Source organism: Choloepus didactylus, chromosome 4 (assembly GCF_015220235.1).
Source record: "Choloepus didactylus isolate mChoDid1 chromosome 4, mChoDid1.pri, whole genome shotgun sequence".
In the NCBI taxonomy this organism is placed as follows: domain Eukaryota; kingdom Metazoa; phylum Chordata; class Mammalia; order Pilosa; family Megalonychidae; genus Choloepus; species Choloepus didactylus.
Genome location: NC_051310.1, coordinates 113288503 through 113315281, shown reverse-complemented (window position 1 = coordinate 113315281; position 26779 = coordinate 113288503). Strand labels below are relative to the sequence as shown.

The 26779-nt window shown below is 42.0% G+C and overlaps 1 protein-coding gene across 2 annotated transcripts in view; it reads left to right on the top strand.

The window, feature by feature from the left end:
• The window catches only part of SLC24A1 (solute carrier family 24 member 1), a 58891-nt gene that overhangs the window by 4979 nt on the left and 27133 nt on the right, over positions 1-26779 (top strand). For both annotated transcript variants that reach the window (XM_037833656.1, XM_037833655.1), the window contains exon 3: positions 22428-24429. In XM_037833656.1, the coding sequence (XP_037689584.1) occupies positions 22558-24429 (1872 nt within the window). In that variant the 5' untranslated portion in view covers positions 22428-22557. The remainder of the gene's footprint in view (positions 1-22427; positions 24430-26779) is intronic.

Below are 26779 nucleotides of genomic sequence, written 5' to 3'. Positions count from 1 at the left end.
TTAAGCTCTCCCTCAAATTTGAAGGAGAGTTTTGCTGGATAAAGTATTCTTGGTTGGAAATTTTTCTCTCTCAGAATTTTAAATATGTCATGCCACTGCCTTCTCGCCCCCATGGTGGCCGCTGAGTAGTCACTACTTAGTCTTGGGTTGTTTTCTTTGTATCTGGTGAATTGCTTTTCTCTTGCTGCTTTCAGAACTTGCTCCTTCTCTTCAGTATTTGAGAGTCTGATCATAATATGTCTTGGAGTGGGTTTATTTGGATTTATTCTATTTGGAGTTCGCTGGGCATTTATGCTTTGTGTATTTATATTGTGTAGAAGGTTTGGGAAGTTTTCCCCAACAATTTCTTTGAATACTCTTTCTAGACCTTTATCCTTCTCTTCCCCTTCTGGTACACCAATGAGTCTTATATTTGGACATTTTGTTTTATCATACCCCTGAGGTCCATTTTGATTTTTTCCATTTTTTCCCCCCATTCTTTCTTTTGTTCTTTCATTTTCCATTCTGTGGCCCTCGAGGTTGCTGAGTTGTTGTTCAGCTTCCTTTAGTCTTGCACTATGAGTATCCAGAATCTTTTTAATTTGGTTAACAGTTTCTTTTATTTCCGTAAGTTTGTCTATTTTTAATTTATTCTTGCAATTTCTTCTTTATGCTCTTCTAGGGTCTTCTTCATGTACTTTATATCTTGTGCCATGCTCTTCTTCATGTCCTTTATGTCCTGTGCCATGCTCTCATTGTTTGTCTTTGGTTCTTTGATTAATTGCTCTAAGTACTGTGTCTCCTCTGATCTTTTGATTTGGGTGTTTGGGTTTGGGTTATCCATATCATCTGGTTTTTTCATATGTTTTAACATTTTCTGTTGTTTTTGGGCTCTTGGCATTTGCTTTACTTGATAGTGTTCTTTTAGGATATGTAGGATTACTCAAAGACTAATCTCTAATTTGTCAGATCTACAGCTTGGTGGCATACACTTTCTCTAACTAACCAGCAGATGGCGTCCGCGAGTCACCTATTCCCCTCAAGTCAGTTCTCCTCAACTTTGTCTTTGTGGTGTGTAGGGGTCTGGTTCTTGTGGGGTCCAATTGGTGCACCAAGTTTGGGTGTGTTGTTGGTGCTGTCCGCCCTGAATGTGGGGCATGTGTCTGAGTGGTTAGGGAGGGAGGGCAGCTTTAATAATCAGACCTTCCAGGTGTTCCTGGAGATTTAAGGCTGTTCCAAGAGTCTAAGCCTTCATTTCAGTCTCGCCACAGATTGTCTCTGCTGCTGACCCACAAGTCCTTGGTACTGGCGTATGGTCCCTGGGATTTCCGAGTGGGTCCCTCTTCCAAGCCATGCCCTTCTAGGGCCTCTGCTGCGGGAAGGTTGTGCTACGTCACAAGTGCATGCCGTCTACGCTCAAGGGAATTTCTGGGCTGCCAGGCTGTGTAGGTGCGTTCCCAGCCTGCTGTAAGAATGGCTGAATGGGATATATTAATTTCCCCCTTTTCGCACAGCTATGCCTTCCCCACTCTGGGACAATTAGCTGTGGGTGTGTGAAAGGCTATTGTCCACACCCAATATTGTGGCGTGTGCATGTGATGCTGGAAACACTTCCTGTCACACTGGGTTTTTTGGTGTGGCTCTGGGCTGTGGCTTTGGCACCGGGCAGGAGTGTTCCCAGCCCACTGGGAAGATGGCTGCAAGGGGCGTGGTTTTTTTCCCCTTTTGGCTCATCTCTGCCTGCCTTGCTCTGAGACAATTAGCAGCGGGTACCTGAAAGGCTATCTTCCACGCCAGATATTGAGGCGTTTGCACCGCCTGTTCCTGCCGCGCTTCACTGTGCAGTTCTCGCTGCCGTATCTGCAGCTGCTTTTGGGTTTTTTAAAAAAGAGCTAGTTCACCTCCGAAGCCAACCCACAGTTTCCTCACACCGCAGCGTGGCTGCCAGATATTCAGCAGGCTTACTCACTCGTTTCAGAACACAGACACCCGGTTTTACCAAGTGTACGGTCCCTGTGGATTTAGCAGACCTTGTCCAGCTGGTGCATTGCTGAAACTGGTGTTCTGGGTCACTTTCTGGCTTTTATCTAATATTTTTCACAGAGGTGTTTTTTTGCCCTGTCTCTCCCAGCCGCCATCTTAGGTTCTCCCAGTACTTCATTCCTTTCTATGGTTGAATAATATTCTGTTGTATGTATATACCATATTTTGTTTATCCATTCACTCATCTATTGATGAACACTTGTGTTGTTTCTACCTTTAGGCTATTGTGAATAACACTGCTATGAAGATTGGTGTACCAGTATCCGCTCAAGTCCCACTTTGAATTCTTTTGGGTATATGCCTAGGAGTGTAATTGCTGGGTCATGTGTTATTTTTATGTTTAACTCCTTGAGGAATCACCAAACTGTTTTCCACAACAGCTGCACCATTTTACATTTTCAGTAGCAATGTACAGGGGGTTCCAATTTCTTCACATCCTTGGCAACACATGATATGATCTGTCTTTTTGATTCTACCCATCCTAGTGGGTGTGAAGTGGTATCTCATTGTGGTTTTCATTTGTATTTTCCTAATTGACTAATGATGTTGGACATCTTTTCATGTGCTTATTGGCTATTTGTATATCTTGTTTGGAGAAATGTCGATTCAAGTCCTTTGCCCATTTTTAAATTGGATTGTATTTGTGTTATTGAGTTGAAGTTTTTTTTTGAGTCTTTTTAACATATAGGTCACTTCCTTTAGCTTTTTTTCCCCTTCCCAATTTGTTGAAGAAACTGTGACCCCTCTCTCTTTTTTTTTTTTTTGTGCTTGTTTATTTTTTATTTTTTTTAATCATCATTTTATTGAGATATATTCACATACCACGCAGTCATACAAAACAAATTGTACTTTCGATTGTTTACAGTACCATTACATAGTTGTACATTCATCACCTAAATCAATCCCTGACACCTTCATTAGCACACACACAAAAATAACAAGAATAATAATTAGAGTGAAAAAGAGCAATTGAAGTAAAAAAGAACACTGGGTACCTTTGTCTGTTTGTTTCCTTCCCCTACTTTTCTACACATCCATCCATAAACTAGACAAAGTGGAGTTTGGTCCTTATGGCATTCCCAATCCCATTGTCACCCCTCATAAGCTACATTTTTATACAACTGTCTTCGAGATTCATGGGTTCTGGGTTGTAGTTTAATAATTTCAGGTATCCACCACCAGCTACCCCAATTCTTTAGAACCTAAAAAAGGTTGTCTAAAGTGTGCGTAAGAGTGCCCATCAGAGTGATCTCTCGGCTCGTTTTGGAATCTCTCTGCCACTGAGGCTTATTTCATTTCCTTTCACATCCCCCTTTTGGTCAAGAAGATGTTCTCCATCCCACGATGCCGGGTCTACATTCCTCCCCGGGAGTCATATTCCACGTTGCCAGGGAGATTTACTTCCCTGGGTGTCTGATCCCACATAGGGGGGAGGGCAGTGATTTCACCTTTCAAGTTGGCTTAGCCAGAGAGAGAGGGCCACATCTGAGCAACAAAGAGGCATTCAGGAGGAGACTGTTAGGCACAAATACAGGGAGGCCTAGCCTCTCCTTTGCAGCAACCGTCTTCCCAAGGGTAAAACTTATGGTAGAGGGCTCAACCCATCAAACCACCAGTCCCCTATGTCTGTGGTCATGTTAGCAACCATGGAGGTGGGGTAGGCGAATACCCCTGCATTCTCCACAGGCTCCTCAAGGGGGCACTACATCTTTTTTTTTTTTTTTCCTTGTTTGTCTTTTTTCTTCTTCTTCTTTTTTTTTTTTTAACTTTACCTTCTTTTTTAAATCAACTGTATGAAAAAAAAAGTTAAAAAGAAAACAAACATACAATAAAAGAACATTTCAAAGAGACCATAACAAGGGAGTAAGAAAAAGACAACTAACCTAAGATAACTGCTTAACTTCCAACCTGTTCCTACTTTACCCCAAGAAAGTTACATAATATAGCAACATTTCAGTGAACTTGTTCCTACTACATCCATCAGAAATTAACAGACCATAGTCATTTCTGGGCATCCCCAGAACGTTAAATAGCTTATCTGTTCTTCTTGGATTATTGTTCCCCCTTCCTTAATTGCTCTCTACTGCTAGTTCCCCTACATTCTACATTATAAACCATTTGTTTTACATTTTTCAAAGTTCACATTAGTGGTAGCATATAATATTTCTCTTTTTGTGCCTGGCTTATTTCGCTCAGCATTATGTCTTCAAGGTTCATCCATGTTGTCATATGTTTCACCAGATCGTTCCTTCTTACTGCCGCGTAGTATTCCATCGTGTGTATATACCACATTTTATTTATCCACTCATCTGTTGAAGGACATTTGGGTTGTTTCCATCTCTTGGCAATTGTGAATAATGCTGCTATGAACATTGGCGTGCAGATATCTGTTCGTGTCACTGCTTTCCGATCTTCCGGGTATATACCGAGAAGTGCAATCGCTGGATCGAATGGTAGCTCTATCTCTAGTTTTCTAAGGAACTGCCAGACTGACTTCCAGAGTGGCTGAACCATTATACAGTCCCACCAACAATGAATAAGAGTTCCAATTTCTCCACATCCCCTCCAGCATTTGTAGTTTCCTGTTTGTTTAATGGCAGCCATTCTAACCGGTGTTAGATGGTATCTCATTGTGGTCTTAATTTGCATCTCTCTAATAGCTAGTGAAGCTGAACATTTTTTCATGTGTTTCTTGGCCATTTGTATTTCCTCTTCAGAGAACTGTCTTTTCATATCTTTTGCCCATTTTATAATTGGGCTGTCTGTACTATTGTCATTGAGTTGTAGGATTTCTTTGTATATGCAAGATATCAGTCTTTTGTCAGATACATGGTTTCCAAAAATTTTTTCCCATTGAGTTGGCTGCCTCTTTACCTTTTTGAGAAATTCCTTTGAGGTACAGAAACTTCTAAGCTTGAGGAGTTCCCATTTATCTATTTTCTCTTTTGTTGCTTGTGCTTTGGGTGTAAAGTCTAGGAAGTGGCCTCCTAATACAAGGTCTTGAAGATGTTTTCCTACATTATCTTCTAGGAGTTTTATGGTACTTTCTTTTATATTGAGATCTTTGGTCCATTTTGAGTTAATTTTTGTGTAGGGGGTGAGGTAGGGGTCCTCTTTCATTCTTTTGGATATGGATATCCAACTCTCCCAGCCCCATTTGTTGAAAAGACCGTTATGGCTCAGTTCGGTGACTTTGGGGGCCTTATCAAAGATCAGTCGGCCATAGATCTGAGGGTCTATCTCTGAATTCTCAATTCAATTCCATTGATCTATATGTCTATCTTTGTGCCAGTACCATGCTGTTTTGGCAACTGTGGCTTTATAATAAGCTTCAAAGTCAGGGAGTGTAAGTCCTCCCACTTCGTTTTTCTTTTTTAGAGTGTCTTTAGCAATTCGAGGCATCTTCCCTTTCCAAATAAATTTGATAACTAGCTTTTCCAAGTCTGCAAAGTAGGTTGTTGGAATTTTGATTGGGATTGCATTGAATCTGTAGATGAGTTTGGGTAGAATTGACATCTTAATGACATTTAGCCTTCCTATCCATGAACATGGAATATTTTTCCATCTTTTAAGGTCCCCTTCTATTTCTTTTAGTAGAGTTATGTAGTTTTCTTTGTATAGGTCTTTTACATCTTTGGTTAAGTTGATTCCTAGGTACTTGATTTTTTTAGTTGCTATTGAAAATGGTATCTTTTTCTTGAGTGTCTCTTCACTTTGTTCATTTCTAGCATATAGAAACATTACTGACTTATGTGCATTAACCTTGTATCCCGCTACTTTGCTAAATTTGTTTATTAGCTCTAGTAGGTGTATCGTTGATTTCTCAGGGTTTTCTAGATATAAGATCATATCATCTGCAAACAATGACAGTTTTACTTCTTCTTTTCCAATTTGGATGCCTTTTATTTCTTTGTCTTGCCGGATTGCCCTGGCTAGCACTTCCAGCACAATGTTGAATAACAGTGGTGACAGCGGGCATCCTTGTCTTGTTCCTGATCTTAGAGGGAAGGCTTTCAGTCTCTCACCATTGAGTACTATGCTGGCTGTGGGTTTTTCATATATGCTCTTTATCATGTTGAGGAAGTTTCCTTCAATTCCTACCTTTTGAAGTGTTTTTATCAAAAAGGGATGTTGGATTTTGTCAAATGCTTTTTCAGCATCTATTGAGATGATCAATTGATTTTTCCCTTTCGAGTTTTTAATGTGTTGTAATACATTGATTGTTTTTCTGATGTTGAACCATCCTTGCATGCCTGGAATGAACCCCACTTGGTCATGGTGTATGATTTTTTAATGTGTCTTTGGATTCGATTTGCAAGTATTTTGTTGAGGATTTTTGCATCTATATTCATTAGGGAGATTGGCCGGTAGTTTTCCTTTTTTGTAGCATCTTTGCCTGGTTTTGGTATTAGATTGATGTTAGCTTCATAAAATGAGTTAGGTAGTGTTCCATTTTTTTCAATGTTTTGAAAGAGTTTGAGTAAGATTGGTGTCAGTTCTTTCTGGAAAGTTTGGTAGAATTCCCCTGTGAAGCCATCTGGCCCTGGGCATTTATTTGTGGGAAGATTTTTGATGACTGATTGGATCTCTTTGCTTGTGATGGGTTGGTTGAGGTCTTCTATTTCTTCTCTGGTCAGTCTAGGTTGTTCATATGTTTCTAGGAAATTGTCCATTTCTTCTACATTATCCAGTTTGTTGCCATACAGTTGTTCATAATATCCTCTTATAATTTTTTTAATTTCTTCAGGATCTGCAGTTATGTCACCTTTTTCATTCATTATTTTGTTTATATGGGTCTTCTCTCTCTTTGATTTTGTCAGTCTAGCTAGGGGCTTGTCAATCTTGTTGATCTTCTCAAAGAACCAACTTTTGGTGATATTTATCCTCTCTATTGTTTTTTTGTTCTCTATGTCATTTATTTCTGCTTTAATCCTTGTTATTTCTTTTCTTGTACTTGGTTTAGGATTGGTTTGCTGTTCATTTTCTAGCTTCTTCAGTTGATCCATTAGTTCTTGGATTTTGGCTCTTTCTTCCTTTTTAATATATGCGTTTAGTGCTATAAATTTCCCCCTTAGCACTGCTTTTGCTGCATCCCATAGGTTTTGGTATGTTGTGTTCTCATTTTCATTCGTCTCTATATATTTAGCAATTTCTCTTGCTATTTCTTCTTTAACCCACTGATTGTTTAGGAGCGTGTTGTTTAACCTCCAGGTATTTGTGAATTTTCTAAGTCTCTGATGGTTATTGACTTCTAATTGTATTCCATTGTGGTCAGAGAATGTGCTTTGAATAATTTCAATCTTTTTAAATTTATTGAGGCTTGTTTTATGTCCCAGCATATGATCTATTCTGGAGAAAGTTCCATGAGCACTAGAAAAGTATGTGTATCCTGGTGATTTGGGATGTAATGTCCTGTAGATGTCTGTTAAATCTAATTCATTTATCAGATTGTTTAGGTTTTCAATTTCCTTATTGGTCTTCTGTCTGGTTGATCTATCTATAGGAGAGAGTGATGTGTTGAAGTCTCCCACAATTATTGTGGAAACATCCATTGCTTCCTTTAGTTTTGCCAGTGTTTCTCTCATGTATTTTGTGGCACCTTGATTGGGTGCATAGACATTTACGATTGTTATTTCTTCTTGCTGAATTGCCCCTTTTATTAGTATGTAGTGGCCTTCTTTGTCTCTCAAAACATCCCTGCATTTGAAGTCTATTTTATCTGAGATTAATATTGCTACACCTGCTTTCTTTTGGCTGTAGCTTGCATGAAATATTTTTTTCCATCCTTTCACTTTCAGTTTCTTTGTGTCCCTGTGTCTAAGATGAGTCTCTTGTATGCAACATATTGATGGTTCATTTTTTTTGATCCATTCTGCGAATCTATATCTTTTAATTGGGGAGTTTAATCCATTTACATTCAACGTTAAAACCGTGAAGGCATTTCTTGAATCGGCCATCTTATCCTTTGGTTTATGTTTGCCATATTTTTCCCTCTCTCTATTAATATCCTTTATTGTACCCATACCGAATCTCTTTAGTACTGAACCTTTCTCCAAGTCTCTCTGTCCTGTCTTTGTTTCTCTGTCTGTAGGGCTCCCTTTAGTATCTCCAGTAGGGCAGGTCTCTTGTTAGCAAATTCTCTCAGCATTTCTTTGTCTGTGAAAAATTTAAGCTCTCCCTCAAATTTGAAGGAGAGCTTTGCTGGATAAAGTATTCTTGGCTGGAAATTCCTCTCACTCAGAATTTTAAATATATCGTGCCACTGCCTTCTCGCCTCCATGGTGGCTGCTGAGTAGTCACTACTTAGTCTTATGCTGTTTCCTTTGTATGTGGTGAATTGCTTTTCTCTTGCTGCTTTCAGAACTTGCTCCTTCTCTTCTATGTTTGACAGTGTGATCAGTATATGTCTCGGAGTGGGTTTTTTTGGATTTATTCTATTTGGAGTTCGCTGAGCATTTATGATTTGTGTATTTATGTTGTTTAGAAGATTTGGGAAGTTTTCCCCAACAATTTCTTTGAATACTCTTCCTAGACCTTTACCCTTTTCTTCCCCTTCTGGGACACCAATGAGTCTTATATTTGGACGTTTCATATTATCTATCATATCCCTGAGGTCCATTTCAAGCTTTTCAATTTTTTTCCCCATTCTTTCTTTTATGCTTTCATTTTCCATTCTGTCATCTTCCAGGTCACTGATTCGTTGTTCAACTTCCTCTAGTCTTGTACTATGAGTGTCCAGAATCTTTTTAATTTGGTCAACAGTTTCTTTAATTTCCATAAGATCATCCATTTTTTTATTTGGTCTTGCAATGTCTTCTTTATGCTCTTCTAGGGTCTTCTTGATTTCCTTCATATCCCGTACTATGGTCTCATTGTTCATCTTTAGTTCTTTGAGTAGCTGCTCTAGGTGCTGTGTCTCTTCTGGTCTTTTGATTTGGGTGCTTGGGCTTGGGTTATCCATATCGTCTGGTTTTTTCATATGCTTTATAATTTTCTGTTGTTTTTGGCCTCGTGGCATTTGCTGAACTTGATAGGGTTCTTTTAGGGTTTGTAGACCTATTGAAGTCCTTATCTCTAATTTATCAGATCTACAGCTTCGTGGAGTACACTTTCTCTAACTAACCAGCAGGTGGCATCCACGAGCCACCTGTTCTCCACAAGCCAGTTCTCCCCTGCTTAGCCTTTTTGGTGAGTGGGGGAGTGAGTCTTGTGGGGCCCAATTGGTGTACCAAGCTTGCGTGTGTAGTTGGTGTTGCCTGCCCTGTATGTGGGGCGTGTTTCTGGGCAGTCGGGGAGGGCGGGTGGCCCTAACAATCAAATCTCCCTGATGATCCCCTAGAGTTTTAAAGCTGCTGCAATAGTCTAATCCTTCAGTTCAGTCCTGCCACAGTTTGTCTCTGCCACTGACCCACAAGTCTTTGGTATTGGCGTATGGCTCCTGAGACTTGCAAGTGGGCCCCTCTTCCAGGCCGTGCACCCCGGGTCCTCTGTTGAGGGATGACTGTGCTATGTCACAGGTGAGTGTCGTCCCCCCAGGGCAGTTCTGGGCTGCTGGGCTGTGTAGGGAGGCTCCCAGTCTGCTCAAATGATGGCTGAATGGGGCTTTGTTAATTCACACTGCTCCACCTTCCCAGTTCTGGGACATTCAGCTGAGGTTGCAGGGAAGGCTAATGTCCACTCCCAGTTTTGTGGTGTGTGCCTGTTATTTGAAGCCCTTCCGTCACACTGGGTTGTCTGGGGCAGCTCTGGGCTATGGGGCTGGCGATGGGCAGGAGTGTTTCCTGTCCACCAGGATGGTGGCTGTGAGCGGACACCCCCCTTTTCTTGGGAAGTTGTGTTGTTTAGTGAATTTTCTCAGCCACTGGATTATTGCCTTTTGTCTCAGAGCTCTCTTAGTTCTGCTCTTGACTTGATGTGCCCAAATTGCAATTCTTTGAAGCTTTCTGTATTGGGCTTCTTAGAGTAATTGTTTTAGAAAAAGAAAAAAGGATTTAAAAAAAAAACAAAAAAAAAAACAAAAAAAAAAACACGGCCCTCCTCAGAGATCTAATGGGTTATTGAAATGCTAATAGACAAAGCACCCAGGGCCATTAAGGAAAGGTCCACAGGGCAGAGAGATCAGCTTTGCTTCCGGATTTGCATATGCGCCTCAAGGCCTGAGCTCCACCCTTCCCCTTTCTGTGTTCATCAGAACTCCAAAAATCCTCTGCTTTTATTTTGGAGTTTTTCGTGTTGTTTTTTTTCTATGCCTGTCTCCTCTCTGCTGGGCTGGCTGCTCTCAGAGTCTCTGGTGTCTGGTCTCAGTCTATCTATGGTTGGAGTTTGAATCATTAGAATGAGTTTCCGATAAGAGCAGCCACTGCAGTTCTCCCTTCTCCTTCCCGGAGCTGACAGCCCCTCCTCCCCCAGGACTGAGCCTGGCAGGGAGGGGCGCGGGTCCCCTGGCCGCAAAAACTTACAGATTTCGCTGATCTCAGCAGTTCCACATTTTCATGAGTGTTGTATGAAGTATGCCCAAAGACAGATTGCTCTGTGGTGTCCAGTCCACGCAGTTCCTGGCTTTTTACCTACTTTCCTGGAGGAGTAACTAAAACTTACAGCTCACCAGTCTGCCATCTTGCCCCGCGTGTCCCCTCTCTCTTAATTGCTCTCAATCTTTCTTTAGTCTTTTCCACAAATCTTTTCTCTAATGGAAAGACTCACTAAACAAAGAAAGGCTTTTACACAATTCCTCTTTGTGTAAATAAGAAAGCGTGTAAATCATCTTGCTCTGTTGTGTAAATAGAGATGAGCCTTATTCACCACTGTCTCCCAGTTTATAGCATGTGACATTGGGTATTCATTTGTGGAAAGAAGATAGGAAGAGAGATTAGGGAAAAAAAGTCAAAGGGAAAAGCGGAGAAAATTTGGTAATTACTATTTTTTTCTGGTGAAGTGAGACTGAACTTTGTCATTCAGGATACCCTCTCCTTTGAAAAGTGTTATTAGTTCTCATGATCTGGGCCCCTGCCTATCTCACCAGGTTAACCATTCACCCTCACACCTCACTGTAATATCTTAACACCTTTGTAGCATCTTTCAGTGAAAATGCAAATAAAGCAAAACAAGCAAACAAAAAGACTAGCTTTAAAAATAAGTTATTCATGTCTGTGGGGAAAAAATTCAATGAGTTACAAAATATAAAAACAGAGAAATGAGCATTTCCCTTCCTAGAAGTAATCCCATTTATCTCCCTGCCTCAAGTATGGTTCTAGCCACTGGCTTTGAGAGATGAAGCACCAGGGATTTTTTTGGTTGATTGGTCAGTTTTGTACATTCTATATCCACTGGTGGCAAAAGTACAACCATTCTTTCACATCATTTGCAAAATTTTCTCTACATATGTGTATGTTTATATATTATAGTATTATATCTGTATGTAATACTTTTTAACTGAATGCAATAATGATATATATACTATCCTGTACCTTGCTTTTAATATTAATTTATCAATATATCTTGGGAATCAGCTTCATTCCTTTTAACTGCTGTATAGTTGACTGTTGGAAGGATGTGCCACATTTATGAAATTGACCTTCTATTGACATTTAGATAGATTTCAGTTAATAGGCCATGTAGACAGGCCATTGTTTAGGCTTGGCATTTTACTCTGACTGAGATGGGAAGCCATTGGAAAGTTTGGAGTGAGGGGGGGCATGATTTGACTTACAGTTTAACAGAGTCATGGCTATTAAATACACAGTTCTAAACTGTACCAATTTACATTCCCTCACCAGTATCTTCACCAGTACTGGGTATTATTAAATTTCTTAGTCTTTGTCAAGTGCTAGGCAAAAAAATATTATATTGCTATTGCTTTAATCTGCATTCCTTTATAAAATCAGATGTGACATGACTAATTTTACTTAGCAGGCTTTCTCTCACTTACTTAAGGGGGGAGTTGTTAATTGCACCAATATAGTATGGATCATTATGTGGCCACACTGAAGGTTTGCCTGGCCTTTTCTCTGGTCTCCGGGCCCCACTGGATGCTGTACCTGACTGTGGTACAGCCCTATCTCTGAACTGCATTCAACCTTAAGTGTAACTGCCTGAATCTTCCTGCCTCACGTATGGTTTGGAGAGATGAAGTGTCGTGGGATGCTTTGGGGTTTATTTTGTTCATTCCCACTGGTGACAACTGTGCAGTCATTTTTTTTTAATCTTTTAAACAATGGCCTTAGGCTGTGACACTGTACAGCATTTGACAGATCAAAGTGCTTTTCAGATTCTCTTACTGTAAAAGTACAGATTCTCTTACTGTAACTCTTACTCAACTCCACAAGGACACTCATCTTTTCTGATTTTATGAATAAGGAACCTGAGGATGACAGACTGTAAAAGACTTGCTCCTGGTCACTCTTCTCACTTTGTTAAAAGTAGGTCATATTCAGCCCTTAAATGCATTTTGTTTGCCTGGTACTATTTTAAAATTGTTTTACATTGGACTGCTCACTGGTGGGTCATTCATTCTTTGTCTAGACACAGCCCTCAGCACTCCCCACCAACTTTGAATAGAGCGGATTTAACCTAATTTTATCCACCTAGATCCTGAAGGTTTTTGAATTTGCATCCGATCATGACAAATCTTGCCCACTTTGCACTCTGCAACTTGTTGAATCATGTGAGCTCCTGATGTTAGCCCAGAAATAAACCAGCCTCGGCCACCAACCTTCTACGTCAGATGAGAAGTCTCATTCCTGTTTCCTTCTATTCTGATAGAATGGTAGGAAAGGCATTGAGCTGTGGGGAGAAAGAAAAGGCCTTCTGGCATCCTGCTCAGCCTGTAAGCCCTGCCTTCCTTAGTCCCCTTTATTATTTGTGAGGGCTCCACCCATCCTCCACCTAGTTCCAAAGGAGGGTGTAAAATGAGGTAACTTTGTAGAGCAAAGCAGATCAGCTCCTCCTCCTCAGTGGTGCTGACTTTTCACCAGCAGTTTGGTCACTGAAAGGTGTGGAGTCTTTGTGAACAGACTTTTCCCACCACTACCATGTGCAGCCTAGGGGCCCCATCTCTGAGCTTCTCATCTCTCACTGACATGTACTTACTCAGTCAGTCAACAAATATTTATTGAGTGGCAGATGGTGTTCTGGGCTCTGGGGATTCAGTAGTGAATGAGACGGGCAAGGTCTCTGTCTTCTTGGAGCTCACCTGCTGGTGAGGATGCAGACATTGTTATCAGGAGGTCGTGCTAATAAATCCACAGCGGGGTGCTGCGACAACACGACAACACGGTGCATGGAGGGCCAACCATCCCTTCTAACAGGGTCTGGCTGTGGTCTCCACATAAATAAAGTAACAGACACACATGTTTTATTTATTAACTTAATTCCCACATTGTCTCTATGAGGCAGGTAGTTGTTGTCACCCTCATTTTACAGATGAGGAAGCCAAATGACTGAAAGTTTAAATAACTTGCCCAAACTCACACAACTAATAGAAAGTGGTGCGAACAGGTGATGCATCCTCTCTTGGTTGAGCAGCAAACTTTCCTATGGCCTGTTGAGTTTATTTTTGACTTTTCATTTTGAAATACTTTTAAACTTACAGGACAGATACAAAAATAACGCAAGACCCATAAAGAGAACTCCAACACACTCCTAATCCCTCAGATACCCAGATCTACCAGTTTTAACATTTTGCCACATTTGCTATGTCATTCTTTTATCTATCTGCCCCTCTCTGTCTCTCTCTCTATTTATCAATCCATTTTCGAAACACTTGAATGTAGGTTGTATACATCATCCTCCTTGAACACTTAATACTGCCATGTACGTTTTTTCAGAACAAGGATATTCACTTATGTAACCACCTGAAATGCAGTTATCAAGTTTAGGCAATTTAACATTAATATAAAGCTTACAGTCTATATTCCAGTTTTTTCATATGCCCTAATAGTGTCCCTTTAGCCTTTTCCACTCCCTTGCTAGATCCCATCCAGAATTATGTACTGAATTTAATTATCATTGTCTTTTTAGTTGCTCTTTCTTCTTCCCTCCTTCCTTCCCTTACTTTCTTCCTATTTTTTTAAAATTATGGGAACATATATACAACATAAACTTTCCCATCTCAGCTACTTGCAGGCATACCATTTGTTCTAGTTTGCTAATGCTTCTAGAAAGCAAAACACCAGAGATGGATTGGCTTTTATAAAAGGGGGTTTATTTGGTTACACAGTTACAGTCTTAAGGCCATAAAGTGTCCAAGGTAACACATCAGCAATCCGGTACCTTCACTGGAGGATGGCCAGTGGTGTCCGAAAAACCTCTGTTAGCTGGGAAGGCACATGGCTGGCGTCTGCTCCAGAGTTCTGGTTTCCAAATGGCTTTCTCCCAGGACGTTCCTCTCTAGGCTACAGCTCTTCTTCAAAATGTCACTCTCAGTTGCTCTTGGGGCATTTGTCTTCTCTTAGCTTCTCCAGAGCAAGGGTCTGCTTTCAACAGCTGTCTTCAAACTGTCTCTCATCTGTAGCTCCTGTGCTTTCTTCAAAGTGTCCCTTGGCTGTAGCTCCTCTTCAAAATGTCACTCACAGCTGCACCGAGTTCCTTCTGTTTGTCAACTCATTTATATGGCTCCACTGATCAAGGCCCACGCTAAATGGGTGGGGCCACGCCTCCATGGAAATTATCTCATCAGAATTATCACCTACAGTTGGATGGGGCATATCTCCATGCAAACAATCTAATCCAAACGTTCCAACTTAATCCCCACTAATATGTCTGCCCCTCAAGATTGCATCAAAGAATATGGCTTTTACTGGGAGACATAATACATTCAAACCAGCACACCATTCAATGGGATTAATCACATTCACAATATTGTGGTTCCGTCACCACTTTTCCTTGCCAAACGTCCCCCTCTCCCTAGACAGAAACCCTATAGCCATTATGCATTAATATGCCATTCCCTCTGCCCCCTATCCCTGGAAAACTATACTGTAATTTCTGTCTCTATAAGCTCACATATTTTCCTTGATTTTCTTGGTAGTTACCATGGGGGTTAAATTTAGCACCCTAAATCTGTAACAATCTCATTTGCTTTGATGCTGACTTAACTTCAATAGTATACACAAACTATGTTCCTGTATCTCCTCCATCTGCCCAGCTTTAATTAGTCCTTGTCACAAATTACATGTTTATACATTATGAATCCAAAACCAATGATTTATGCATTTGCCTTTTACATCCTGTGGGAAGAAAAAAGTAGAGTTACAAACCAAAAACACAATAGTACTGCCATTTATATTTACCTGCGTTGTTATCCTAACCAGAGATCTTTATTTCTTCACGCCGCTTCAGTCTATTGCCTATTGTCCTTTCCTTTCAACCTGCAGGACTCTCTTTAGTGTCTCTTGTAGGGCCGATCTAGTGGGGATGACTTCCCTCAGCTTTTGTTCATCTGGGAATGTTGCAATCACACCTTCACTACTATTTTTTTTTTAATGTTTTTTTAAAAATGTATTTTTAAATTGAGATATATTTATATACCATACAATCATCCAACATATACAATCAATTGTTCACAGTACCATCATATAGTTTTGCATTCATCACCACAATTTTTGAACATTTTCATTACTCCAAAAAAAATAAAAATAAGAATAAAAATTAAAGTAAAAAAGAACACCCCAAAGATCCCATCGCCCACATCCCCCTTATTATTCATTTAATTTTTGTCCCCATTTTTCTACTCATCTATCCATACCCTGGATAAGGGAAGTGTGAGCCACAACGTTTTCACAATCACACAGTCACACCATGTAACCTGTATAGTTATTCAATCATCTTCAAGAATCAAGGCTTCTGGGTTGCAGTTCAACAGTTTCAGGTATTTCCTTCTAGCTATTCCATTACACTAGAAACTACAAAGGGATATCTATATAATGCATAAGAATAACCTCTATAATTACCTCTCAACTCCATTTAAAATCTCTCAGCCACCGAAGCTTTATTTTGTTTCATTTCTCTTTCCTCTCTTGGTCAAGAAGGCTTTCTCAATCCCACAGTGCTGGGACCAGGTTCATCCCTGGGAGTCATGTCCCATGTAGGGAGGAGGGCAGTGAGTTTACTTAAAGAGTTGGCTTAGAGAGATAAGCCACATATGAGCAACAAAAGAGGTTCTTTGGGGGTGACTCTTAAGCACAATTATAAGTAGGCTTAGCCTCTCTTTGCAGTAACAAGCTTCATATGGGCAAGCCCCAAGATCAAGTGCTTGGCGTTCTAAATTGGTAGTCCCCAATGCTTGTGAAAAATATCAGTAATTCCCCAGGTGAGGAAGTTTAATATTTCCACATTTTCCCCCAGTCCTCGGGGGGCTTTGCAAATACATTTTTATTCTCTGCTGGAATTATTCTGGGATGTATCAAGGCTTCACACTAACCTGAACAATCCAGCCAGATTTCACTCCCTATTCATAATTCCTGTAATTATGGCGTTTGAGTAAACTGACCATACAAGTTAAATTATATAGGTACAGAAAATATAGATTTTCACTGAATAAACATCTCTTCCTTTGATCTCACACAGAAGTTGAAGTTTTAAAACAAAGTCAGTATCGTCCTTTACACTTTAGTCTGATTTACCTTAGTCTTAACCAAGTCCATTTTGTTCATATATCTAATCAAGTTTGATCTCTTTTTCAGCCTCTTTAACCTTTGCTGTATGGCGTAAAGCTGACATTCATAGCTGCTGAACTCTGGCTCTGAGTCTCAGGTGTCACACAGATACCTGAAATTCCAGGGACCGACCAGGTTATACGCAAAGAGCTCAGCATCTCAGAATTTAGGAATAACCATTACAACTCAGGAATAGATGTAACTGCTGTTACAATCTAGGAACTATAAGCCTTCCCCTGATAATTTATGCTCTCAGATTAAATTCTCAGTGCACATTATAGTTAGTCCTTATTAGTGAGGTGTTACAATGTTTGTCTTTTCATTTCTGGTTTATTTCACTCAACCTACTGTCCTCAAGGTCCATTCACCTAGTTGCATACCTCACAATTTCATTCCTTCTTGTAGCCGCTCAGTATTCTGTTGTATGTATACACTACAGTCCACCATTTGGTTTCTCAGTCAATGTACCCTTAGGCCACCTCCATCCATTGCAAATCATGAATACTGCCACCATAAACACCAGTGTGCAAATGTCCATTTGTGTCCCTGCTCTCAGTTCTTCCAAGTATATACCCAGTAACTGGGTGGCAGGACCATATGGCAGCCCCATTCTTAGCTTCCTGTGGAACCAACACACTGCCCTCCAAATGGGCTGCACCATTCTACTTCCCCAATGACAGTGATTAGGTACATTTCTGTCTCCACATTTTCTCCAGCACTTGTATCCCTCTGTTTATTTTTTAAACATTTTTATTCACACACCATACATTCCCTCCTAAGTAAACAATCAGTGGTTCCTGGTATAATCACATAGCTATGCGTTCACCACCACAGTCTATATGAGGAAGTTTACATTTCTGATATTTCTTCTCTTTTTCAATTTGGCATTTGCAGGGTCCTTATCCAGTCTATATCCTCCTCCAGAGTTTCAAATGATTCAGAATTGTCCGTTTTTTTTTTCATTGACTCTCAGGAGAGACGTTTTCAGTTGCTGTTTATGTCACTGTGTTGATAACGTCACCCCCACTCTCTCGTTTTTTAAAACAGTTTTGTTGGATATAGAATTCTTGGTTGTCAGTGTCTTTTTTCTTTCAGTACTTAAATATATCATCCCACTGCCTTCCTGCCTCCATGGGTTCTGATGAGAAAGTGACACTTAACCTTATTGAGGCCCCCTTATATGTTATATGTTACTTCTCTCTTGCAGCTTTCAGAATTCTTTCTTCATCTTTGGCATTTAACAGTTTGATTATAATATGCTGTGTTGTATTGGGGTTTATCCTGTTTTGAGTTTGTTGAGTGTCTTGGATGTGTACATTCATGTCTTTCATTAAATTTGGGAAGTTTTCAGCCATTATTTCCTTGAATAATCTCTCTGCCCCTTTCTCTTGATCTTCTCCTTGGGGACTCCCACAATGAATATATTGGTGCTCTTGATGGTGTCACACAAATTCCTCAGGCTCTGGTCACTTTTCTTCATTCTTTCCTGTTTACATTCCTCAGATTGGATGATTTCAATGGTCTTATCTTCAAGTTCACTGATAGTTTCTTCTGCCAGCTCCAAGCTGCTGTTGAATTCCTGTAAGAAATTTTTCATTTCTGTTACTTTGGTCTTCAGCTCTATTTAGTTCCTTTCATAACTTCCATCTCTTTATTAATATTCTCTTTGTGTTCATCTGTCATTTTCCTGATTTCCTTTAGTTCTCTGTCATGTTTCCCCTTAACTCTTTGAGCATATTTAAGACCATTTTTTAAAGTCTTTGTCTGGAATGTCCCAGGTCTGATCCTCCTCATTGATGGTTTTTAATGCTTCAATCTTTTCCTTTGCCTGGGCCATCACTTCCTGTTTCTTTGTATGTTTTCTAACTTTTTGTTGAAACCTGGACATTTTGATATTTTAGTGTGTTATCGCTGAAATTTAGAATCTGAGGTGTCTATTACTTAAACTCATATCCAGCTAGTATTATGTGAGAGCTTTCCTTGAATGCCAGGACCTAACCAAAATAAAGAAGAAGGAAATAAAGATAACATTTTCCCTGTCTTTGCTGATTGACCTATGTAAGTGCTCTCCTTCAGTGTTTTTCCATACAATGAGTTTAGAGAATATTTCTGGGCCAAAGCATAGGGGCCTCCCTGATCCTTTCTGTGTATGCTTATGTCTTGCACATGTGCCTGTCGCCCTAGGAATTCTTGCATTTGCACGGATACAAATGTCCCCTCTTCCTTGGGAAACAGAAAACAGTTTCCTCATGGTCCTGGGCACGGCACTGTATTTCCTACACCTAGCAATCTCTTGCCCCCAGCACTACAACTTGGCTGCCCTCTGTCAGCATTCCATAGGAGAGCTCTTGGAGCTGCCCTCTACATACATAGTGAGTTCTGGTGAGTTGCTCAGGCCACCACCCGAAAGATAGGGCCAGATATGTATGCTCCCAGTATAAGCATGAGAGTTATTTTGCTCCCTTTGGAATTAGGACCAGGGATCTGCACTGGGAATGTGGTGCAGCTCTGCCCCAAGCTGGTGAGGGATGGGAGAGGGACCAGCCAGGGCACCACGAGATCCTCTGGCTTTTAAACAGATTTTTCTTGATTTGGTGCTTGCCGTTATTGTAGTCCTTTAACTATTTTTCTGAAACTTTGAGAAAGATGTTTCTGCCATTCTTGCTGGTTGTTCAAAGCTTCTGTCCTGTTGAATTTTAAAACGTGCCACAACCCCATGAGAACAAGACAGAAGAAAGTGCATTCACCCCCAAGAGGCAGGGTTTAGGTTAGACACTAGAAGAAACTCCTTGGCAACAGTTATGAGAGAAAGGAGTCTCTTTTCTGGGAAGTCTCTTCTCCCCTGCTTTTTTTATATTGCAGAAATAACATTATAACAGTAGAGGAATTATTCCAGAAAAAAAAAGTTTACTTATAATTCTACCTCCTGAATTGTGTTCCTTTTTCCATTTTTCTGGGCCAGATTAACCTTAGACAGTTGGCATGAGTAGGGAAGGAACTAGATCTGGTTCTGCCTGGAGCAGCATGAAGTTCCCCTCCCCAGGCTTCCAACATCTAGAGTGACCTCAGAATACCCAGAGATGAAAATAGCTCGTCCGCAGGGTGGGAGCCTCTGCTGTGAGCTTCAGCAGAGAAGCCAGACACCCTCCTACTGTTTCCAGACACCTTAGGGTGAAGCGGGGCAGGGTTGAGGCTGCTGAAGGATTACCTGCTATTTCAGATGAAGGTAGCCCAAAGCACCAGGCTATCCATGTACACTGGGAGAAACAGAGTGGAGGGAGCAATTGGTAAACATCAGCAGAATTAGCTGATTGTTTGAAGTGATTTCCAGGTCAGTAGGTAGACTCTACAGACCCCTACTACCTCCCACTCCCACTTTGATCAGCTCCAAGTCATGGGCTAGAGGCACAGGAGATTCAGAGAGGCAGCTCCCCTCCTCTTCCCAATCTTGGGAAGTCCCAGCCTGCTCTGGGATTTCCCTTAGGCCTAATAATATATTCCATGTATGAAATACTTTAAAGTTTGCAAAGTACTTTTCCCCCTCCTTTTAATTTTGATTCTCATATCCTCCCTACAAATAGGTAGGACGGGTATTGTTATTTCTATTCTTACATTTCGATTATGTTTAGAATCACACAGCTAATACGTAGCAAGCACAGCCTAGATGCTAACCTAGGTTTTCTGATCTCTTAAACCTCAGACGCATTCTCTCTTCCCTCAGAGCACCTTCCAAATCCAAGTATTCCCGCCTCCTGAGCGTGGAAAGCTTGGACCACCTCCCATCCCCACAGCTTAGAAACAAGTTTGAGAAGTTCACCCACTCCCCATAGACTCTAGGGGGCTCCCAGGTGGAAGGTCCACCCCCTCAGGCTCTGTCAGAGGCACGGGGACCCAGAATTTGCACAAGCCCTGATAAGCTTCTTAAGGGAGGCGGGTATTAGCTGGGATTGGATATTCTTCCCCTGATATGCCCTTCACACCCGACCCTGCCTTGAATTAGGATTCTGTAGGGGAGCAGGGGGAAGAGAATGGGGAGTTCCCTGTTGGCCAGCTTCACATCCACCCTTTGAGACCCTGGATTCTGACAAGTTTCCAGAACTGAGAAGAAACCAGATGTCGAGGTTTGAAGGTAATTGGTGTGACTAAGTAGGAGGGCTCAGCTCAGCTCTGTTACATAACACAGACACATCAGAAAGAGATTCAAGGGTGCTTGCTACAAGGTGCTGAATTCATGGCGGGGGCAGGGTAGCTGTAGGGAGAGGGTGGAAAGAAAATTATAGGAATCAAGGACAAAGAAGGAAATTACTTCTGAACCTCCCCTTCTGCTGGTCCCTCTCTTGCTTTTTAAGACATTGTATTTGTATATCTAATTAGTTTGGTGTGCCAGGAAGATTGGGGAATGAGGAGACTGCTCTGCTACCCTCTAGCTGTGTGACTGTGAGCAGGTCACTTCTCTCTGGACCTCATTGCTTCGTGTCTCAAATAAGGAGGTGCACTTGACTGTGTCTGCAATTCCTTCTCCCTTGAACAACCTAAGAGTCTATAAGTAACTCAGGTTACTTCTAATATATTATCATCATATACAAACCAATAATTTCTAGTTTTGGTCTTATTATAGTTTTATTAGAGAATTTATTAGACATTCACTTGGGGTGGGCCTCAATGTCTTTTTTATAAAATGAGGGTTCCCTGAGGGCCTTTCATCTTCTTCCCTCCTGTCTGTGTAAAATGAACCCCTGTGTGGCACTTGATTCTGTACAGTGCTTTTCACTGGCCTTATGTGTTTTTGCTCTCCTAACATTCTGGTGACATAGGTATTGTAATTATGTGTGTTTTAAAATTAAATTTAAAGTTAAGATATTATAACATGCACATGATAAAAAGCTCAAATTGAACAATAGGATGTAGTGTGAAAAGTCTCCCTTTGACCGCTGACCCTCAGTTTCCTTTCCCCAGTTGTGTCTTTTTTTGCATAATCAACATACATGTTATCATGAGCATTTCACAGACAAGGCACCAAGACTTAGCCTGTTCAGGGTGACACAGCTGTACGCAGCAGAGCTGGGAATACAGGCCTTTGACTGCATTGCTCATGTTCCTCCCAGCACATCACACTGTCTGGAAAATTCCATGACATTAACTTTCAAGCTTTGCCCTCTCTGGTTGATATGGTAGCATTATCGTATTAGGTCAATCCAAAAAGGCATGGGGAGCCTTGATGTCTTTGGCAATGCCTTCAACTTCTGCCTCTTTTGATCTAAAGCTTTAACTCATGCTTCTCTACCTCCTTCCTGGCTTTGATAAAATGAGATCTGTGACCTGGGGCACAAAATACTGGTGACTGAGCTCCCAGAAACTCAGGCTTAGAGCCTGAAGAGTAGTGGCAGAACTTTTTTTTTATTTTAGGGAGCCCAGGAGGACTGGGAGAGCCCTATAGAGCACCTGGGGCCCAACCTAAGAACCTGGACTGCTGATATGCGTACATGGAAAGGGCTAATAGCACGGAGGACCGCTTGGTTCACTTTTCTCTGAAGAGCAAGCACTGCCTTCTAGAGCAGGAGGAGGGGGTAGTTTTGTTCCAGCAGAGACAACTGCCCCCACCACAAAGGGGCTTTGGTCCTCACTTCTTTCCCATGAGGAGTTACCTTCTCTTCCTATTGGGAATGTTGCTTATTGGTTCTACCTACCAGCACCTGAGGAGCACCCACTCTCCTCTTAAGGGCAAATAACCTCTTTGTTTTTTCCCTTTAGGTTTGTGGATACCCCCTGGCTGGGCTTCATGGCAAAATCTTCCCTGATCACCAACCCAAATCCCAGAGCAGCTCCCATCTTTCCATGGACAGAATGAGAGACCTGCTGTAACCAGACACAACAGGCCACCATGAGAAAATTGATAAGGATGGGGGTGCAGGAGAGGCGGTTACTCCGACCAAAGCGGCTTCGTTGGAGTCGCCTCCTCTTCCTATTGGGAATGTTGCTTATTGGTTCTACCTACCAGCAACTGAGGAGCCCCTGGGGCCTCCCCTCACTGTGGGCAGCAGTCTCTTCCCAACACCCTATAAAACTGACCAGCCGGGACCTCCCCAATGAAGAGATGGTGATGGTGAGCAGTGACCCTCCAAAAGCTAGCTCCAAAATGGAGGGTGAGATGCTGGTGCCCCAAGGCATAGAGGGCAGGGATGAAGCAACACCTAGCCTAACAATGAAGTACATCCCCAGCACATCCAGAAGAACAGCCAACATCACTGCAACAACACGCAAGAATGACTACAGCCCAACAGCAGCAGAAGGCACAGAGAGAGTAAAGGAAATCCCCCCAACCACACCCAGAAGAGGACTGAATCACAACACTCAAACTTCAGGTAGACAAACAGTAAAGAATTACACCTCAGCAACACCCAGGAGAGAAAAGAAGAGCTACCACCCAACTCAAGCAAGGGGAAAGGTGAAGAAATATACTCCATCCCCACCTGGTAAAATAGTAGAAAATTATGCTCCATTCACACTCATGACAGTGAAAACAAGCCATGTGATCACCTCCAGAACAACAGTGAAAGAAAGTGAAGTTATGGCTACCTACAAAAGAGTAGAGACCAGCCCCCACAAGAGAATTGTGGTGGAAAATACCCCAACTCCTCTCAAGGGGATAGCTGATAATACCCCAACTTCCCTTACAAATAAAGTAGAAACAAATAACTTGACTTCTCCAAAAAGCATAGCAGAAAAGAACACCTTGACCTCCCCCAGACAAGTGGAAAACAACAACTCAACCAACTCCTGGAGATCAGTGGGGAGGAAGAACCTAACAACTCCCCAGGGAACAGGCCTGGGGCACACCCCAACCATCTCTGAGAGGCAAGTGATGGTCACCACCAGGATAGCCAGCAGCCCAGCAGAAACTGCTGTTAGGAATCCCTCCCTCAGAACCAGTGCACCAATATCCTCAGCCACCTTTCGGGGACTGGTGACAAAACCTTCTACGGCACCCACCACCTCGGCAACCTCCAGGTTCAGGGAAAATGCAACCACCCAGGTCCATCACTGTGTGGTTGTGGAGCCAGCCCCAGCCGTGCCCACCACTCACTCCCCTAGCTTGACCATCACCCTGCTACCTGAGGAATCCAGTCCCAGCCCCTCAGCACTGCTTCCCAGCTGGCCAGACCTCCACCCCAAGGCAGAGTATCCTCCGGACTTGTTCAGTGTGGAGGAGCGGCAGCAGGGCTGGGTGGTGCTGCATGTCTTTGGCATGATGTATGTATTTGTGGCCTTGGCCATCGTGTGTGATGAGTACTTTGTCCCAGCCCTGGGCGTCATTACGGACAAGCTACAGATCTCTGAGGATGTGGCAGGTGCCACCTTCATGGCCGCTGGAGGCTCTGCACCTGAGCTCTTCACCTCCCTCATTGGCGTCTTCATCTCCCACAGCAACGTGGGCATTGGCACCATTGTGGGCTCTGCTGTGTTCAACATCCTCTTTGTCATTGGCACCTGTGCCCTCTGCTCCCGGGAGATCCTCAACCTCACCTGGTGGCCCTTGTTCCGTGACATTTCCTTCTACATCTTTGACCTGATGATGCTCATCCTCTTTTTTCTGGACAGCCTCATTGCCTGGTGGGAGAGCTTGCTGCTGCTGCTGGCCTATGCCCTCTATGTGTTCACCATGAAGTGGAACAAGCAGTTCGAGCTCTGGGTGAAGGAGCAGCTCAGCCGGAGGCCGATGGCCAAGGTCATGGCCATGGGGGACCTCAGCAAGGTAAGGATAGGCTGGCTCAGGCTTCTCTAGCCCCTTTGGGATGAAGGGGTAGGAGGAAACCAGGCACTGAAGAATGGAAAGTGCTGAGTTTGACCTCAAGAGATGGGTTCTTCTGGTTCCCTTGCTATTTATTCAGCATTTATGGAGAACCTACTCTTTGTGGGGCACTGTGCTGGGGCTTGCAAGTGTGACCTTGGTTCAGCCCCCAATCACCCTACAAAATGGTTATTATTATGATCCCCTATCTGCAGAAGAGGAAACTGAGGCCTAAAGAAGTTAAACCACTTACTGGAGTTCACTCAGCAAACAGGGTGGAGCCAGGATTTGAACCCCTGTTGTTCTGACTGGGTCTTTGGAAATGACATTTCAACTGGGTTTTGGAGAATGTCCAAGGATTTATCAGAAAGGAGAAAAATGATAATCTCTTCCATGTGCATGGCATTTAAGATTTATCTAACACCCTCACTTTCATTTAATCCTGTTTGTTCACATTCCAGCTTTGGAGGGTGTGGGTAGCTTGGATAGTCTGAGAAGGGAGAGGCTTTTTTGTTTGCTTCTTGTTGTTTGTTTGTTTTTAAATGTTGGGGAAGATGGGAATTCCACTCATCCTGGGACTTTCTCCCAGCCCAGAAGTTCCTTTCAACGAAATTCCCTGCCCTCTTTAAGGCCCTTCCTGCTAAATTCATTGGAGGATTCCATAACCTGGAAGATGAGGTTAAATTGGGGAAGTGATCCCTGAGAAATTCATTCCAAGTATTTTGCTCCTTGAGAATCTGAAGTGAGGGTAACCTTGGGAATATAGACCCCATTTCACTCCTGCTCCTAATGGGCGAGTTTGGGCCAGGGTTGATTCACAGCCCGCCCACTTCAGGTCTCAGAGAAGCCACTGGTATGAGCAGAATTTTGTGTGCAAAGAGTAGAAGGACTTAACTACTTAATACAGAGCAGTTTTGATGAGTGGACAGGGTGGACTCAGAACTCAACAGCATGTCTGGGGAATACAGGATTCCAGGGAGAAGAAACGTACTCCCATTAGAGCTTTTGAGATCACTTGGTGCTCTTGCTAGAATATGGAGTTGAGTCAGGCAACCTGGGTTTTAATCTGATTCTGCCTCCAATTAGCTGTGTGACCTTCGATAGGTTCCTTTCCCTCTCTGGGGAAATGACAGAGTCCATCTAATCATATAAAGGTCTTGTCCAGCTCTAACATTCTATGATTATGTCCCACATCCAAGTGTGTTTGGTTCTGGCAGGACCCAGCACAATGGTTATTAGTCTGATCTGGTCAAGAGAGTTTCAATTTCCTCATCTGCTGATGGCCCAGCAAAGAAAACTGTCCTGCTGAGGGTCACAGAGCCAGCAGGTGATGGAGCTGGAGTGAGAGCCCATTTCCTGATTCCCTATTCAGTGCTGTTTCCTATCAGACCACTGCTCCACAGAACCAGGGGCTTAGAAAAGAAAGGGAGTCTCAGAGTGTGATGCGATTTAATATGAGGAAACAGGAGTTTCCCTCCTAATGACGTTCTCAGGGCAGGCCTTGTTAGAAGGTGGCCACGAAACCCTGGTACGGCCCTCTGAGGAAAATGTCTAACACCTTTGCATACATATGGCCAGCAGCTTTCAAAATGCCTCTGACTTGCTTCCCAGTCCTTAGTTATTCCACTTTTATTTAAACTCGACAAATTCTGAATTTTCAAATTCATCAGAGCTAGACCATGAAAGCAAAGCTTGCCAAGCAAATGAAGCATAATCATGATTTCAAAAGAGAATCTGTAACCTATTTAAGTGATTCATCAGGATTTTAGTAGTAGCTCTTTGCCAACCAGTAAGCATGGTGCTGATTATAACTCTGTTCTTACCTATTGGTTGAAACAGATTCAGTAAGATTTTTAATCAACAGCATCATATTTTTAAAAAAAGCATATTGAATTGGCTATACTTGGCTTTTTATACTTGAAATTAAATCTGTCTTTCTAAAATTAGTACCTGTCATGAAGACTTCTGCCACTAACAACTGCAGTCAAAAAATTAGTCCAAATAACTTAAAAACTATAGCTATTTAAAAATGGTTTTAAGAATTGTGGATTTGGAGTTTCACCCCAGGTTTCTTATAGCAGAAGAGAGGGAACTGCCTTTGCTTGTGTCTTTATGTCTATGTTTGGCTGGCCAAGACCTGTCATCTTGTTGGAGGGAGAGAAATGGTTTTGTACTTCACTGACAGGCTGAGGGTAAGGCATACTGTTTGGAATTCATGAAGCAATAGTCTAAACATTTAATCTTTGATCTAGGAAGCTATGTTGCTGTTAGATTTTTGTGGTTTAATTTAAGGGTCTATCCTCACCTCTGTAAA